The 18574-nt window shown below is 44.7% G+C and overlaps 1 protein-coding gene across 2 annotated transcripts in view; it reads right to left on the bottom strand.

Annotated features, from left to right (window-relative positions):
* The window catches only part of EPHB1 (EPH receptor B1), a 434509-nt gene that overhangs the window by 140598 nt on the left and 275337 nt on the right, over nt 1-18574 (bottom strand). Inside the window, exon 4 of one of the 2 annotated variants that reach the window (XM_012451172.3) lies at nt 6361-6516. The exons of the other annotated variant lie outside the window; for it this stretch is intronic. Coding sequence (XP_012306595.1) covers nt 6361-6516 — 156 coding nt within the window. The remainder of the gene's footprint in view (nt 1-6360; nt 6517-18574) is intronic. 2 annotated transcript variants of the gene reach the window in all.

The raw sequence follows: 18574 nt of genomic DNA, 5'->3' as shown, positions 1-18574 counted from the left end.
ACCTAAAATGCAATAATAAATAAATAAATAAATAAATAAATAAATAATAAAAAGAATAGTAGAAAAAGAATGTTACCATAGAGAGAAATATACTTTGGCACTGTCATTCAAAACTGTCATTAATTTTAAGACATCTTCAAATGGACTCCTGAAATGTCATTATCAGGCTTTCCGTAGGGTTTAGATACCATAGGATTTTCTCTGGGAAAAAAAAAAAAAAAAAAAAAAAACAGAGGACAGAGGAATATGACCTAACTCTAAAGCAACGTTCTCAGACTCTCATAGCTGTCAGAGTTACTTGAGGGCTTTTTAAACTATGATCACTCAGCTCCACCTCCAGAGTTTCTCATTCAGTGGCTCTGGGGTGGGGCTGAGAATTTTAATTTTTAGTAAGTTCCTAGGTGACATGGAGGCTGCTTGTCCAGGGACTGCATTTTAAAACCACTGACCTAAAGGAAACCATCAGTGGGGATCTTGTTGAGCATGACCCAGCAGACCCTGGGTCTGAGACCAGAGAGCTTATGAGCTGATGTCCTTATAGACCTACAATGCTTTGATGGCCACCAGACCTGGCTGCAGAAGCCACCTGCAGAAGACATCTTTCTGTTCCTGTCATCCCAAGGCCATTTCCACCCTCTAAGCTCTGTGCACTCTTCTTGATCCACCCAGCTTCCTTAGTAAGACCAGGGTTCCATCCCTGGGAATGTCCCACTCCTAGGCAGTCCATCCAAGGGATATGATCCTTGTCCCACAGGGACACTGCCACCCCCACCCCACCACTGCCATGTGATGGTTGGGATAAACAAGGGAAACAACTGCCAGCTCTTAAAAAATGAAACATGAGTTTAAAGGCGAGAAACCAGACTATGCAGGAATGGAAGAGGGAAAAGCAGATTCTTACCCTTCTCTATTAAGAGTGGATTCACAAGTGAGAATAACAGCCAATCACCATCATTGCCACGAGGGTTTGCAACATCATTCTCAGAGCTCCCAAATTTTAGCTGTCACTGAGGTCATGGCGTTGGAGTCAGACAAACCTGAGTTTTCATCCCAGAGTTTCACTTGCTTTCCATCATTTAATTCTCACAACCTCCTAATTTGAGTTCCAGCATACCCAATTTTATCCAGGAGGAAGTATGTGTTCCAAAAGGCTAAGTAACTTGCCCCAGGTCTCGCTGTCAGGAGCCAAACTCAAAGCCCCTGCCCCTACCACTGAGCTTCCCCGCCTCTTGGTGTCAGCCAGAAGGGAGGACAGGGATGGCCTCCAGGGGAACCCTGACAGCCTGGCAGGCACTGGGTCCCTCATCTGAGGGGTCGGCAGGTGGCCTCAGGGGACACAATGATCTCTGGAGCCCCTTTTTCATTCTATTTCTATGATCAAAACTGCAGAGGGAAGTCCACTGCATTTGAGGAAGAAATAAAAGAAACAAGGCAAGCACTAGCTTGCCTCTGTGATCCATCAAAATGTCTTCCATGTGAGTGACAGAAAAGGGGTTTTTGTGGTCAGCAATGTAATAAGGTAATTATTTTCACACCAGTCTTTCTGTATAGTTTTTCACAGACAGCAATTTTATAAGGCATAATTATCTATTTTCACCTGCTCCATAAATTCCTCCTTTCCATTTCGTCCCCCAGTAAACTAGAAATTATTTAAAACAGAAGCCAAGCCCTCCATCGCAGTGCTGGGTTTCACAGTGCTGTGCACCTCCAGGTGCCATTCCTGGCTGCCCCTCTGCCTGGCTGTCCCCACCATGTCTCCCTTGCCATCTGGCCCTCCTGTGGAAGGAAGCCTGTCTCAGTGTGAGGAGTTGCTAGACCCCTGCTGCCTGGGAATGGAAAGCCAGTATTGTGGGCCACTGCTCCTGGCCAGCTTCTCGGCACCTCTCTCATTCAGGGGGAGCGGGCTTAGCAGCTTTTCAGAAGCTCCGCCTGTGCCTCCTTCTGCTTCCCACTGCACGTCAGGCTGCAGGGCAGGGCAGTCACCTTCTCATTTGTTTTCAGCAGAATCTTTAGGCCAAGGCGACTGTGTGGTTTGGGAACATCCCATGGATTCTGCTGTGATGGTTAGTAATGGCGTCAGGCCTGGGCTCCCCCGACAACATCACTTTATTTTCAGATATCCAACATCCTCTCATGCTAGAAGCTTCAATATCTGCTGCAGTCTTCACACTTTCCAGGGATGTAACCAAAGCAAGTTCTAACATCGATTGAGAGTTTACTATGAACCAGGCACTGTGCCAAGGACTCTACAATACTATTTGGCTGAATCTTCATAATAACTCAGAAAAGCATACATTATTATGAAGTTGTGAGAATAAAATGACAGAATGTAAGAAAGCTAAGAATTATAACAAGGTCACAGAGAAGGTAAGAGACAGAATTAAGATTCAAACTTTTGTCTCTGAAGTGCCAAAGCCCCTCTTCCACCCACTACATGAAATCAATGATTCTATGAGCTTTCCCAGAACCCACTCAAGACTGAGGTGGTTTGGGGATGCCAGGATTCACCAGGGAAACTCAGGGCCTTTGGGCAGTGCCTCAGGAAGCAGTACGGGGAGGAAGGCAGCGGCTCTTTCAGCAGAAGCACAGCAAGCCCAAAGCTCAGAGCTGGTTCCTGTCCATAACCTTCGCAACCCCTCCCTGCTGGTGGGGCTGCACCTTCCCCTTGCCCCCTCCCATTGTCTTCTCATCTGAGCCCCTCCCCTTGCTGTCAGTAGCCCTTCCCTGCCATAATTCCTCACTGAAGGTGGTCCCCACTGTCCGGGTAGGCTGTCTTTATTCAGGGAGTTTCATGAGCAGGGAGCGGTGAGGAGTCACTTGTCACCTGCCTCTAGCTATCCCCCAAGCTCCCACCTCATTCCATACATGGCCTGGGTTTGGGGGAAGAGGCATCCTCTTGGACATGAGCAAGTACTGGAAAGATCTAAAGCTGCAGGCCTGGGTAGAGGTGAAGGAAAAGAGAGAAGGAGGAAGAAGGGAGCTAGGCATCAAGAGACCAGCAGCAGTGATGTGACTGCAGACTCAGAACACAGAGCTCTCTAAGCCACCCTTCTCTGACATTATCTGGAGCCCACACTAGCCCCTTTGACACTGCCTTGAGGTATATCTGCTCCCTGCAGAGTCCACTGACAAAATTCAAGGACAAGGCTGAACACACAGAGACATCTCAGAGGTCAAGGGTTAGGGGGTGGTGGTCCCTGGGTCTCCCAGTAGATTAAAAAGAAAAGAAATAAATGCCTAAACAGGGCTTCAAAATGTATCATGCATTCCAAATATTTAGATGAAATAAATTAATACCTGAAACACTACAAAAATACAATGAATATATATGTGCCAGCCTCAAGAGATTAACAGGATTCATTAAAAATATTAATTCTTAGTGCACTATAGGTTTTATAGCCTTGTCAAATGGCACATTTTAAAGTTCTGAAACTCTTTATAAACTTTCCAATACTGCCAGTGAATGAGTGTGACTCCTGATATAATCCATTTAAAGACAACAGTCGCACGCTAAACCTGAGGCCCCTACAGACTTCCCAGGCTTGGCTTTTGATATCTCCTGGTACTGCCTCCCTCCCTAATGCCCACAGGACCTGAACACTGTAGATGTCCACTGCCCTGTACATTTCAGAAAGACAAAGCTCTCCTTTACATGGGTACCCACAGTGCCCAGTCAGGTTGTGCTTCTCTCCTGATGGAATGGATGGAAGACTGAATGTGCAAAGTGAACTGGCACCTGTGCCTTCTCCACCCTAACCAGTGTGTCTCAGGCTGAGCTGGACCCTTGCATGCCTGCCCTGCTCAACCTGCTGAACCAGCAGGAACCCCAAGGGTGTAGTACAGGGCTAGGCCTCGTCTCAACAACTCCAGATATGCTCCTTGTATCTGAAAAATTATTTACTGTGGTGATGTGCAATGCCTTTTTAAGAGAACAGATGGCACCTCCAATTAGAATGCCTTAAAAGGAAACCCTAATGAGATTGTAAAAGCCAACAAATTGACTTTTTCATACAGTACTTTCCTGGCACACAATAAATCAAATATATAATGAGGTTCAATAAAATAATAGATTTATTGATACTTGTTTTTCCTAGTATGGTGTTGCACCTCAGTCCTACCCCGTGGGTCCCCTCACCAAGTGCTTGCCCCTGCAGACCAAGGCAGAGAGCTGGATAATGCATCTATGACCTTCTCTCAGGTCTGGCCACCACAGCCACATGTGGCTTTGATTCAGTGATTTCTGGTCGGATCCAAGCATGCTAAAACCTGCTATATCTGGAGAGTAGGGCCATATGAAGGGTATGGCATCTGTGGTCACACACATAGGCATGTCTAGTAATCAGCTCCACTCTGGGTAAGATTGGGGATACTGTGGTGGGACAATAGGGGGTATATGTAACCCCAGAGCTAACTGGACCAGATTCAGGAAGAAGAAGCCTATAAGGTATAATTTATTATTATTATTATTAAATTTATCTCCAAATTAAGTTTGTCTCCATCAGGAGACAAACACAACCTGACTTGGCACTGTAAGTACCCAGAATGTACATACTGGAAGCTTTGGGAAATTTCTGTTTTTTCCCCCCCAGGTATTAGTACTTCTGGTTCAAGTACATCAGATCAGATGGCTAGAAGACAGGCCTTGAGAGAGAGAAGAAAGAGGTGCTATAGCAAGGAGGACAGCACCACATCAACATTCTGAGCGATTAGTCATCTGTCTACCTTTCCTCTAGGTGACCATACCCAGGGACTGGAAGAATTTACAGGGTGTGTCTGCTGAAGTGGAAGCTAGGAGGTTGAGTATCCTATTTGCATGGTTGATCTGTAGAGGGAGACTGGTCAGTGAGAGGGGTTCATGAGCAGGAGTGTAAAGGAGTGTCTTCAGGAGGAATACTGTGAGACCCTGGGCATATATTTTGACAATCATGGAGGCTGGTCTTTGGTCTGAACATCCAGGCAGCAGTGATTCAGCATCCTTAAGTGGCTTTTAAAGAAGTACATTAAACGATGCTTTTCTGGCTCATGGAAGACCCCCAAAGCAACTTCAGAAATCAGTGGAGGAGACAGAACAACATAAAAACAGGACCTCTGGTCAGCAGAAACAATTACTTTTGTTAATATTAACCCACCAGAGAGATGTCTGTAGAAAATCAATTTACAAGAGGATGAGCTCTTCCTCAGTTCAAATCTATACACATTGATTGAACTCAGGAACTTGATCTAGATACTTTCATTCCTCCTCTTTACTCAGCAAAGGTTACATACACTACAAGGCTAGAATTAAGAAATTCTTCCACTCAGAGTCCAGTCACTTTTTCTGCTCAACAAACTGAAAGTATGAAATATCCCTCTGTGGCCTTCTGTGCTGGGGATGGATGGAAGGGATTTGATCCAAGGAGGTTTAAGGAAAGGTCCTGCTCACAGGGAGCCAGGCAGCATTATCCAACGCAGAAGAAAGTTCTAAAATATTTGAGGCTAACCTGGAGCACTGACTCCCAAATACAATGGGGATACTGAAAAGAGAGGTCATCCAATTTCCAGGCTGCAGTGCTCAGAGGAGTAGGAGCAAATTGTCTAAAGTACTGTGCAGGGACAGCAGTGATTGCCTCCTCCTACAATTACTGGGGAGACTATTGGGAGAAAAGCACCCCTTCTCCCATCCCTATCCAGGAGTGTAGCTGCTTTTCCCCGTTTTTGGCAGGGAGACTGCTGTTACCTCTACAGTAGATAATGAGAGAGTGGATGTAGCTGATGCATTAGCTCCAGTCCCTAGAATTTATGCCTTGGAGATGCACTCTGTGGTCAGGCCACTGGTCTTGTCATTTGACAGGAGCACAAGTGCTACATCAGGCTGGGCATTGGAAAGGACACAAGAAGATGAATATACGGTCCTGGCACACAAAAGTCTTAATTTGGTAACTAAGATAAGTACAGAATAACTGGACAATTAATAAAATGATGAGAGCTCTGAGGGGAGTCTGGTTACAAATATACAGGAAACCCAGCAAAGAGATAGGAGATTCTCAGCTATAGGCACCAGGAGGGACTTCCTGGAGGAAGTGATAATAGATCATGATTTTGCATCCAAAGAACTCTATAGTCTGGCATCTGATGAACAGAAGTTATTTTGCTGAGGTGAGAGGAAGGGGGAAGAAAAAAAAAGTAATCTTCACCCAGTGCTAAGTAGGGAGAAGGGCCCTAAACGCTCAGCACAGGAGTTGTATGTTTCAGCACCATGGCCAGCAATTCTGCTTTGCTCTGCAATCAAAGGATGATGTCTTTTCTTCCCTGCCCCAGACCCACCACTTGCATTGTCAGGGAACAAAACTCCCCAGCCCAACGCCCTTACTAGACACTTACTAGTGCATGCCACTTCTGGAGGGTCAAAGTCCGCTCGGTAATAACCAGTCCGGCAGGTGCAGATGGGAGACGCCTCTGCAGGAGAGCGGCTGTTGGAGGGGCAGTGGGAGCAGCCTTCAGCTTCCTGGCTGGCCTTGAACGTCCCTGCAGGGCAGGCTAGAACACAAAGAGACCATGTGATAATTAATGGAAGTGTGGTAGCCAGAAATTCTTTCCTACAACCGGAACATGAGTGTCTTTGTCTCTAAAAAGAACATCAAGATCCCCCTCTTGTACCAAGTGAGCATCTAAGGTTGAGGAAACCCCTATTTAACACTTCCTATTCTTCAAATATCCTTTGTGAAATATACTTCCTGGTACCAACAGCCTCTCTCACTTGAAAAAATGGATAATAATTCTTCACTTCCAGGTGTGTCAAGAGATTTAATTGAGAAAACAAATCTAATGTGTAGCTCAGTTCCTGGGACATAAGTGCTCTGTAAATGGTTATTCCCTCCCCTGTATCTACTGGTTAACATCCAGGGCCTTTCCCTGAGCCACTCACTAAAGGCATCTCATCTTATGACCTTAGATAGAGAGGGGTCTTAGGTGACAAAAGACTGGACCTATGGTTTTTCAGTGTCATGTTGCAGCACACATGAGGAACACTATGAGATGTATTAACAAGCTCTTGTTATGAATGATGGTAAAGGGCTGAAATTCATAAGTGATTCTTTAAAACTAAATTAAAGTGATTTCAAGGTTACTGCCTTAACAACATCATTCTCCCTTAATTGCATTTTGATATGCTTTGGGGGGCGGGGCAAGGAAAGGATGACTTTGCAGACAGTGCACCAGGGAGTGTGTCATTCACTTGGTGTCATCTATCATGCACATAGCAGTGGTGAAGGTTGGGAACAATGGATACAGCCTGATCTCCACTGGAGGGGCCCTCATATGTGCAGCACACATCCCTAATTTCCTGTGGGATCAGCCTGTAGTGAGTCATGCCCTGAAAAGTCTGGCTCCAAGCTGTCCCTTGAGCTTTAACTTTGTCTTATCTATAGAGACTTTTGGGCCCAGAATCTGGTCTCTTCCTTGCTGATCCCTCATAAGATTGATCCTGCCCACCCTACTCCCCTAAGTCCCTTCCCCATCATCTCAGCCCCTACTCTTCCTGTCCTATGAAACCTACTCTGGCTCATCCTCCTTTGAGACTGAGTAAAACTTACTAACTGGTCAACTTGTTTGGCTTTGTTACACACCTCATGACTTCACTCAACAAACACTGTGCCCCTGCTGAAAACCTGTCCCGGGGAATTCAAGAATAGAGCCTGCCTTCAAGGAGCCCTTGATCCAATGAAGTCATATAAATCTAATACAACATGAAAGTTGTATAATGGAAGTGCCATTATAATGGTTTCTACTTATAGAAAGCTCATCTTCTCAAATGTATTGTTCCCTCCTGGAAAGTGCAGAGTATTCTCTAATAATAGCAGTAGCCACCATCTGTTAACTTATCTTGTTAAGTGCTTTATATGCATTACTCTATGGGGTAGCTATTATTATCTCCATTTTGCTAATGAGGAAACCGGGACATGGAGAGGTTAAAAAAGTTACCAAAGATCATACAGTGGGAAAAATGATAGTGATGACGTACGCATAAGCTATTTGAAAAATATCCACTGCTTTTCTGCTAAGACAAGACGAAAGAACTGTTTCCTATGCTGTGAAAGTTATCTCACTCCATTGCTCACTTAAGGTGCGGAAAAGGTTTCAGTTTCTCCAGACACTTGCTGGGTGGGGGTCCATATTGGACAGAAAGGAATCTCCAAAACGCAATGTTCTGGAATGACACAACCCAAACGTGTTCCATGGGGTCACGTTCTTTGGATTGTTAACACCTATGACAAAAGGGTACTGTGGCCAGATATTTTGAAATGGGGATTTCAAAAGTTCATCTCATTCTTTGTTGAGGATTTCTCAGAACTTTTACAAATGCTATGTTTTTTTCACCAAAAAGCCTTACTTTGCAGAGCATCCCCTGGGATAATGGAAGACACCGGAGTGAATGTTGTTTCCCAGTTTTGGGGAAAGAATGTCAGTTGCGACCCATGTAAAAAGGGGCCACTTCCTGACCCATCTCAACACATTCTAAAGAAACTTCTCTGTAGAAAGAAAAAACAGTACTGTTTGGGTCTTTACTCAAGACCCAACAAATAAAACATGAAAGGGAAAGGCACTGATGGCAAACCCAACACGTCAGAGACTTTGGCTTACTAAACTGTCTTTCCAAGCCCACTCAGTATAGTCCCTCCTATTTTTCTCCCATTCCTTTTCTTCTTTCCATATCTCTTCTTCATATCCTGTGAGAAACACTTGGCTCTTTTCCTAATCAATCCCCACCCTTCCTGGCCCTGTTGGGTTCTGCAGCCAGTGAATACAGACAAATCCCAGGCCTGTGCTGCCTGGACTTAGAGGAGCTCTGTCGCTGGAAAGTGGGGGAGGGGTAGTGGTGATGACTGAAGCATTCATGGTTGGGCCCTGCCATGCTGTAATTTTCTTAATGTACCAGTCCAAGAAGAACAAGGTGTTTTTCCTTTCTTTGCAGCATTTAAAAGCCTTCTCACTTTACATTTAGTAAGTTAACAGCATAAACAATCGTTCTAATATCCACAAGTGGCGGCGGGGAGGGATGTGGAAAGTGCCCCCCTCTGAGGTTTCTGATGGACAACACTAGCTCTGGGTGACTGAGTCTCTGAGCTCCAAGGTTTCCATAAGAGGAGGAAGGGGAGGGGACGAGGTCCAAGCTGAACATTAAGGAGTGAAGTCTAGGGAGTGGTTGAGGAGAGAGGTTCCAGGAGGAGGTCTGATTCCATCCTCCCTGGAGAAACAAGCACTTGGCAGTGATCAGACAGTCCTGTGTTCAATTCTTGGCTCTGCTAGCTCCTAGCTGGGTGACCACTGACAAATTATATCATCCCTCAGAGCCTCAATTTTCTCATCTGTATGAAAGGTCTATAAAAAAAAACCATATACCTCTCACAAATAACTCCCACAAATCATTAGAAATTAATAAACTCAAATATGAAATGTTGCTAGCATCAGTGTGTGCTAAATAATGCTAACTCCTCTTCATCCCAACTTACCCGCTCCCTTTTAAAAAACAAGGTTTCTTTGCAGGGACTTTTGGAATTCAGGGTCAGAATGCAAGTTTGGAGTCCCAAAGTGGGCAAATAAATCCTAAAATCTGATGAAAGAATGTGTTTCTACATATATTATTTCTGTTTTGTATAATGGGTGAATCATATCTACAAAATATATTTTACATAGAATTACAAAATGTATGAATCTCTTTAATATTCAGATTTCATAACTTAATACTTTAATAAAATCTGTCTAGGCATTCCTTAATCTATAAAAGAAGCACTATTCCTAAATTCATTTATTAAACTTATTTTATTTTTACTTTAAGTTCCGGGATATGTGTGCAGAACTTGCAGGTTTGTTACAAAGGTACACACATGCCCTGGTGGTTCGCTGCACCTATCAACCTGTCATCCAGGTTTTAAGCCCCGAATGCATTAGGTATTGGTCCTAATTCCCTCCCTTCCCTTGCCCCCCATCCCTCGACAGGCGCCAGTGTTTAATGTTCCCCTCCCTGGGTCCATGTGTTCTCATTGTTCAACTCCCATTTATGAGTGAGAACATGCGGTGTTTGGTTTTCTGTTACTGTGTTAGTTTGCTAAGAATGATGGTTTCCAGTTTCATTCATGCAAAGGACATGAACTCATCATTTTTATGACTGCATAGTATTCCATGGTAGACATGTGCCACATCTTCTTTATTCAGTCTATCATTGATGGGTATTTGGGTTGGTTCCAAGTCTTTGCTACTGTAAATAGTGATGCAATAAACATGTGTGTGCATGTGTCTTTATAGTAGAATGGTTTATAATCCTTTGGGCATATGCCCAGTAATTTATTAACTTTAGATTTCTACGTGTAGCCACACTTGAGCTATATTTTCTCATAGAATTCATGCTTTAAAACAAGGGTTAAAGTGCCAGGATAATCCACAAAACCTTTTTAACTTATCTTGTATTAGATGCCACTAATAAGAAACAGAAGTTAACAATATTGTTGTTTTACTAGAAATTTAACAGAGTCAAATAAATAAGAAAACTATGCTGCCTTGAGAAAAAGCAGCTTTAATTTGGGGTGATAAATAAAGCTTCTGGGTGGATTCTGATGAAGAATATTCAGGCCAAGAGAAGCAAAAGCAAATGGCCTTTGGAGCCAGGTCTGTCACTTAAGAATGTAAAGCAGCTGGGAGTCACACAGTGCAGAGTGGTGGGGACCCTGGCAGCCTGGAGACTGCTCACTTGCGGAAAGACTCTACAATTTCAAACAATAATAATTAAATGTGGTGGTAGCCTAACCAAACACATCTCAGCACTTTCAGGCAATTTGAGGTAAATAACAGAGTTCTCTGCTTTCATATCATTTCAAAACTCAAGAGATCCTTTACAGAATTATGGTCAGCATTATTGCTACAGTTGGGAGCTCCTCATTCAACAAATATTTATTGAGGATCGACTCCTAGCCAGGCACCAGGCTGGAGGAATAGAACAGGGCACCGATGGGGTAACTGACTTTAGGAAGCTCCCTTCCTGGTGAGGGAGGTGGACGATGTAATGCTGCTTCTGATGCAGCAGGATCTGTGCCATGCTTGTGTGGGCACAGGGGACCAGGTGGCTGGATGTACACCTTTTGTGGACTCCCCTTATAAGATGAGAGTCATGAGAAACGTTTTGTTACTTTATAAAAGAAGCAATATTCCTAAGTTCATTTATTAACCTTTTAGATTATAACTTGTAACCACACTTGTGCTATACTTTCTCACAGAATTCATGCTTTAAATAATGGTTAAAAGTGCCATTTCAGGCTGTGCGTGGTGGCTCACAATTGTAATCCCAACACTGGGAGGCCGAGGCGAGTGGATCACCTGAGGTCAGAATTTTGAGACCAGTTTGGCCAACATGGTGAAACCCTGTCTCTACAAAAAATACAAAAATACAAAAAAAAAAAAAAAAAAAAAAAAAAATAGCTGGGAGTGCTGGCACGTGCCTGTAATCCCAACCACTTGGGAGGCTGAGGTAGGAGAATCACTTGAACCCAGGAGGCAGTGGTTGCAGTGAGCAGAGATTATGCCATTGTACTCCAGCCTGGGCAACAGAGCGAGACTCCATCTCAAAAAACAAAAAAGTCCCATTTCTTGGTACTTGGCAATGATTAAACAGTTTCTTGTGATCACTAGGAGGCAAAATTCAGGAGGAGAGGAAAAGATAAAGGGAGAGGAAGAGGTGGTGGAATAGGAGAAGTAGGAAGGGAAATTAGATCCGAAACTGCCCAGCATCAGATTTCAAGGGGGAGAGTTTCATTCTATTCCAGGAAGTGGGCAGAAAGAGAAGAGCCGCCTGCACCTTACTATGTATTTGCATTAAGACCTTTGTCAGTGGGACACCATAACTTGGAGGGCTGGACGTTTTTAACAACAGTGAAGCCTACAATAATTGCCTTGTTTCCTTAAGAGAAGGGGGTTTGGTTTCCTCCATTGTAAGGGACTAAAGTTCAGACACAAGGCCTAGAAACCTGCATAGCCAAGGCTTTTGGATGGCACCCCTCCCCCAATCCCACTACACATCTCTTTCCCCACCCTCAACTTCAGAAAAGGGGAGGAGACAAGATCTGAGCACACTACGCCTAAACGTATGTATATTTTCCATTCAACAGACAAAACACATTTGCCTCCCTGTTCAAGGGATGGGTACACATCATCTCTGGCTGGTATCCAGAAGGTCACCTTGAAACACCCACCCAACTTCTCAGCACCTCAACGACGTAGCAAATTACCGGCTTCTTACAATGCTCTTGAGATACCCTTCTCCTCTCATCCCTGCACGTAGACTTCCAGTGACACTGAGTCCATCACCTACAGTACTATTACTTTATAAAGAAACAGATTAAGTGTCTCATAAACAGTGCAGTGATTGAGATAATGGAAAGCGCTTCTCGTCCCCATCTGCAGCATCAGGTTATGAAGCATTTCCAAGCAGCCAGGAAGAGGAAATTAATAGAAGCAAGAGGGAATAACCACTTTTATGCAATTTCCTCAGGAGATAGTGGACCATCTAATCTTTATTGGAGCCCTTTAACCTGTCACTCAGCACTCACCAGAGCCTCTTTAGTGCTCAGAATTTTTCTTGATATCGAAGGAAGATAAAATGAAAACCTCAAAACATTATTTTATAATTTTCAGATATGGAGGGTGCATATTACCTCTGCCCCTCCCCCTCTCAAATAAGGCCTCGAAAACAACATTTTTATGCAGCATAAATGTGGGAGAGCTTAACTATTCTCAGTGCATGGTTGAGGGGGTCAGAGTTACACCGCAGGGAGGAAGTCTCTCCTTGCATTTTAAATGTGATTCTTCCCTCCACCGCCACCTTCTGTCCTTGCTCTTTCTTTTTAATAATCTGATTACTTCTTCTGATCTATTTTTTTCCCCAAATGAGTTTGCAAAGGTTCATGCCAATGAATATTCATCCCCTGCTTAAGAACCGGGTGCCTTTTTTTCAAGGCAGGTGCAGCTCAGCAGCTGGCTCAGGGAAGCCAGCCTGCCTCATGGGGCAACAGGGAGAGCAGCAAGGCACATGCTTCTGGCCAGGAAGAAAGAGGCTCACAGCCCAGAGCTCATTGCTTCTAAAACCTCCCCTTCCTTTATCTTACACTTTGGTCTTGCTCTGTAAGAGAGGCAGAAGAGCCTCTCTCAGCAGCGACTAAGAACTGTGCGATAGGTGTGGTATCAGTGGGCAAGAAATTCCTGCGGGTCATGCAAACAGCTCTGCATAGCTGCTTCCACAGGTCTTGTGGCCCCACACTGGGCCACTATTTGAAGTCAGTTCTGTGGCCAAATGCCTCCATCACCTTCATATTACTGGTGGCTGACCCCATAGGTTCCTGGCTCTGAAATTTCAGGCCTGGTGAGACTCCCTGGAAGGAGGTGACATGAGGCCTCTGCACTGGGATTCCTCTGTCTGTTCTCAAAAGCAGTCTTTGCTTTCCCAGAATGGGTTTTCCCGAACAGCCCCAGGACATTCCACTGGGACTTAAAGCCTATAGGAGCTCCCATTTCCCCTTATATTCATGGCAATGTGTTGAGAAAACTGATGGCAAAGAAATATTTCCCAAGCATGCATGCATGCATGCATCCATCCATCCATCCATCTGTTCTTCCATCCATCCATCCATCCATCCATCCATTCTTCCATCCATCCATCCATCCATCCATTCTTCCATCCATCCATCCATCCATCCATCCATCCATCCATTCTTCCATCCATCCATCCATCCATCCAACCATCTATTCATTGAATGTACTATTTTGAAAGCTCTCTGAAGGCTGACACTAGGTGTTGTCATCTTTGTACTTCCCTTTCCCCAGCGCTTAGCACAAACCTTACACATAGGCGTACATATTCTATGGCTAGTCAAATAGACGTTCACTGAAGGACAGCTGTGATAAGACCAAAAGATAAAAGCTGTGATGATAATAGTAATAACGACAACAAATATGATCTTAACATTAGAAAATGTGAGATAATGAGCACTCCCATACAAAGTATGGATTTTTTTTTTTTTTTTTTGAGACAGGGTCTTGCTCTGTTGCCCAGACCGGAGTGCAGTGGTGCGATCTTGGCTCACCACAACGTCTGCCTCCCAGGCTCAAGCAATTCTCCTCCCTCAGCCTCCCAAGTAGCTGGGATTACAGGCATGCACCACTACTGCCTGGCTAATTTTTGTATTTTTAGTAGAGATGGGGTTTCACCATGTTGGCCAGGCTGGTCTTGAACTCCTGACCTCAAGTGATCCAACTGTCTTGGTTTCCCAAAGTGCTGGGATTACTGGTGTGAGCCACTGCGCCCAGCCAAAGTATGGATTCTTATACTTTCCTAGGAGAATTATTTGACATGTATTAAGAGCTTCAACATGTTGAAAGCTTTGATTCAACAATTTTATTTCTAAAAACTTATTTTAAAAAAAGCAGGCAGGGGTAGAAACAATTTATATTCACTGATGTTCATCACAGTGTTATTTATAATAGGGAAGAAAGAAATAAGAGAGAAAGGGGGAGGGAAGAACTTAAAACTCTGATAATAAGGTATTGACTAAATTATGCAACTTTCATATAATGGAATACTGCACAACCATTAAAATTGTGACTGGAAAAATATTTTAAAAGTGTGGTCTAAAACGATAGAGTATGAGACTATGACTGCATTTTACATACACATAGATACAAACATATCATACTCAGCAAAATGGAAAATAAAATCTGGGAATGGTGACATTATTAATTATTATTATGTTTCTGTCCTTTCTCAATGTTTTGTATTGCATATACATGACTTTAGTAATCAAAGAATTTCTCATTCAGTACATTTTAAAATCTTGCAGAGGACAACTTCCAATTCTAAGGAGCTGAGCTGAGCAGAACAGGTCAGGGTGAAGTGTTTACAAGCAAAATTTCTACAGCAGAGGTGGAGATGCTCTGTGCCAGAGGTCTTCAGAGGAAGGGGAGAGCGGGTTGCCATTGGAAGCCTGCCTAGCGGAGTTGGTTCGTGCACAGGGCCTCAAAGGATGCGTAAATGTCAGCACAGAGAGAGGATGGAAGAATGAGAGAAAGGGAAAAGATTGTACCAAGACTCAGAGAGAGCAGGAACCCTAGCTTACCTGCGGAAACTTTGAGGGCAGTTGTAGAAGTTGCCAAGAATACAAAGCATTTATGGGGGCCATGGTGGGGGCGGGGCTGGAGCACATTTACTTCTACATCAACCTGGGCACTTGGAGCCAAATGGGTCTCCAGTTCTCGCCTCCCTGGGCCTGCTGCCAGCTGTAATGGCCTGTGCAGAGGGACACTTAGCTGTGTCATACACTTGTATCACTCATCGTGACACTTGCTGAAATTGATGAATGCTGCAGGCACCATGACACGGAAGAGACTATAACTTACTGGGTTATTAAGTTGTTCAGACAGCAGTAGCAGTAGCCGTAGCAAGCCTAGAATGCATCCGCATGGATGGTGTTAAAGAGGGGGCCAGGGTGGGGGTGCTTTGCCTTGATAAAACAGGGAGATCACTGGTCAGAACTGAAGAGTGACAAACAGAAGAGCAGTGTCTCAAGGGAAGAGGGACAGATACTCAGGTCCTGATGGCAGCCTGTTCCCAGAGTGCAGTCAGGGCCATCAAAGCCAGGGTCCTGTCCAGTTGTAGGAGGCTGTGCTGGGCATCAGTTTCTCTCAGAAGTGAGTCCAGGGCTGGATCCTACAATCCTGGTCTTAGGTCAATGATTAGGGAGTAGGGACAGCCAAAAAGCAAGCCCAGGCATTTTGTAACGATCTAGGCCAGTGGTTCTCACATTGTTCTCCAGATGAGCAGTGCTATGGACTGAAAGTCACCTCTCCAAAAAAAAAAAAAAAAAAAAAATCATACGTTGAAGCCTAATTCCAAATGTAATTTTTTTTTTTTTTTTTTTTTTTTTTTTTTTTTTTTTTTTTTTTTTACAGAGTCTTGCTCTGTCACCCAGGCTGGAGTGCAGCAGTATGATCTTGGCTCACTGTAACCTCTGCCTCCCAGGTTCAAATGATTCTTCTGCTTCAGCCTCCTGAGTAGCTGGAACTACAGGCATGTGCCACCACACCTGGCTGATTTTTTGTGTTTTTAGTAGAGATGGGGTTTCACCGTGTTAGGCAGGACGGTTTTGATTTCCTGACTTTGCGATTCACCCACCTCGGCCTCCCAAAGTGCTGGGATTACAAGCATGAGCCACCACGCTGGGCCTGGAATGGGATATTATTCTGAGGTGAGAGCTCTGGGGAGTAATTAAGTCATGAGGATGGAGCCCTCATAAATGGGATTAATAGCCTAATAAGAAGAAATATGAGAGAAGCTTGCTTTCTCTCTGCCATATAAGGATATAATGGGCAGATGGTCATCTGCAAACCAGAAAGTGGGCTCTCACCAGACACTGTATCTTCTGGCACCTTGATCTTGGACTTCCTAGTATTCAGAACTGTGAGAAATAAATGTTTGTTGTTTAAGCCACCCAGTACCTATCACAGCAACTTGAACTAAGACTAGCAGCATCAGTGTCACCTGGAAACATACAGAAATGCAGACTGTCAGATTCTCCTCCAGGCCTACTGAACCAGAAAATCTGGAGGTGTGACTCAGCAATCTGAATTTGATTAAGCCCACCAGGTGATTCTGATATAGCTCTAGTCTGAGGACCACTGCTCTAGGCCACCTGGAAGAAAGAGTGAAAACATGGGGTCTCAAAAACTTTCACGTGCTGTGTGATCCTAAGTGAGTTATTTAAACTTTGACCCTTAACCCCCCTCATCTGTAGAAAGGTGTGCTAAGGTGACTTCCTTCCCATAGCTATTGTGAATATCAGTGTAATATATGTAAAATTCCTGGGACATAGTATCTCCTCAATAAATATGTTTTCCCCAAGGAGTCAGGCTGAATGTTTTCATCAACAATTAATTTAAAAGTATTTATTGACCACCTATAATATACTTGGAGGTGTGCTAGACATTATGATATATCAGAGGAAAACCAAAGTTGCTTCCCATGTGGAGCTCACATCCTCGTGGAGGAAGACAGACTGTAAGCTGGAAATTCCAATGGATGGGATTATTGCGGCATAGAAGGGCCACAGCAGGGACCTAACCCAGTCTGTGAGGGTCTTGGGAAAGTGACATCTAAGTTAAGGCATAAAGAAGATGTGACAGACAGAGATAAGGTAGGTTAGTGAGAGGAGACAGAGAAGCTTCCAGGTGGAGAGAGCAGCCCGTGAAAAGGCCCTGGAGAAAGTAAATGACTCAGTCAAGGAACTGAGCACAGTGCTTCCATGCAGGCTCCCTAAGTACTCAGGCTCAGGCAGAGAGCCTGTGTGGAGTGGGTGGGATCCATAGGCAAGTGAGGCGGCTGAGTGCTTGGAGGAGCAGCCTGAGCTCATGTCACCCACTCGGGCCCCTGGCTTTACCCTGAGGTCCAAGGAAGCCACCGATGGGCTTGAAATTGGGAAGAAACATAATCAGATTTTGTTTCTGAAGGATCACACAGGCTGCTGGGAAAAGAACGGACTGGAAGAGTGGGGACAGTTACAGGAAGGTTTAGTAGGCCGCAAAAAGTGATAATGGACTAGGGTAGTGGGAATAGAGAGAAGTAGATGGAATCAAGAGCTATCTAGAAGAGAAGCGTCTTCTTGACCCTTCTCTTGATTGATTGCAGATTGCTCATTCATTCAACGGATAGGCACTGAGCCCCTACTAGGTGCCAGGCACTGGGCTCGGTGTGAGGAGTCAAAGACTGCAACCTATTGTCTGCTTGTGTCCCTGCTATCCTGCTGACACCAGAAAGCCTCCCTTCCACATTATATCCTCTAGGGTTAGGCATTTTCCTCTTCCTGGAGTCCTCTTTTAGAAATCCAGTGCTCTAGCCATGGGCTCAATGTCCCTATAACTTTGGGGGGAATATCAGGGGTGGCAGTATGAAAGGTCCAGAGCAGAGAAGGTGAGAGTCTGATTTGGGCCTGTCCCCTCCCAAGGCTCAAATCAGAGACTAGGACTGATTTGGCTCTTCCTGCAGCTGCTGCATCTGTGCCCCAAGTCTGTCCCCTGAGTACTGGCCAGTAGACAAAACTAGAGGAACAATGTGTGTGTCTACGTGGGAGAGAAACCAATCTTCAGACTCAGGAATCTGCAAAGTGGCCAGAAGAGCCTTCTGGACTTTGGAATGGTACAGGGAACAGACCTCTAACCAGAGATTCCTGCCCCTGAAGCTGCATCTTGCAGGTGCCCCATTACCTGCACCTCCTCCACAGCAGGCCAACTGGACAGCCAGAAGCTGCTGAGCGCCCCATGGGCTGGTTTCTCAGGTTTAGGCCAACAGAGGGGCCAGGAAGGGGTACGATGCTGCAACCCTGAGGAAGACAGAGACAGCAGGCAAGAGGGAAAGCAGGAGGGAGAAGGTTTAGCTGCGAACAACTGTACTTTCTTACACACAGGGAAACTGAGGCCAGAGAAGGCACTTGCCTTTCTTAGGTCGCCAAGGAAGTAGGGACTCAGCTGAACTTATACTTGGTCCTGCCTGCCTCAGAGTAGAAGG

Source organism: Aotus nancymaae, unplaced genomic scaffold (genome assembly GCF_030222135.1).
Source record: "Aotus nancymaae isolate 86718 unplaced genomic scaffold, 86718_ANA_hifiasm-v0.15.2.pri h1tg000019l, whole genome shotgun sequence".
Classification (NCBI taxonomy): Eukaryota; Metazoa; Chordata; class Mammalia; order Primates; family Aotidae; genus Aotus; species Aotus nancymaae.
Note: the sequence above shows the minus strand (reverse complement) of the source record. Positions and strands in the feature narration are given on the sequence as shown.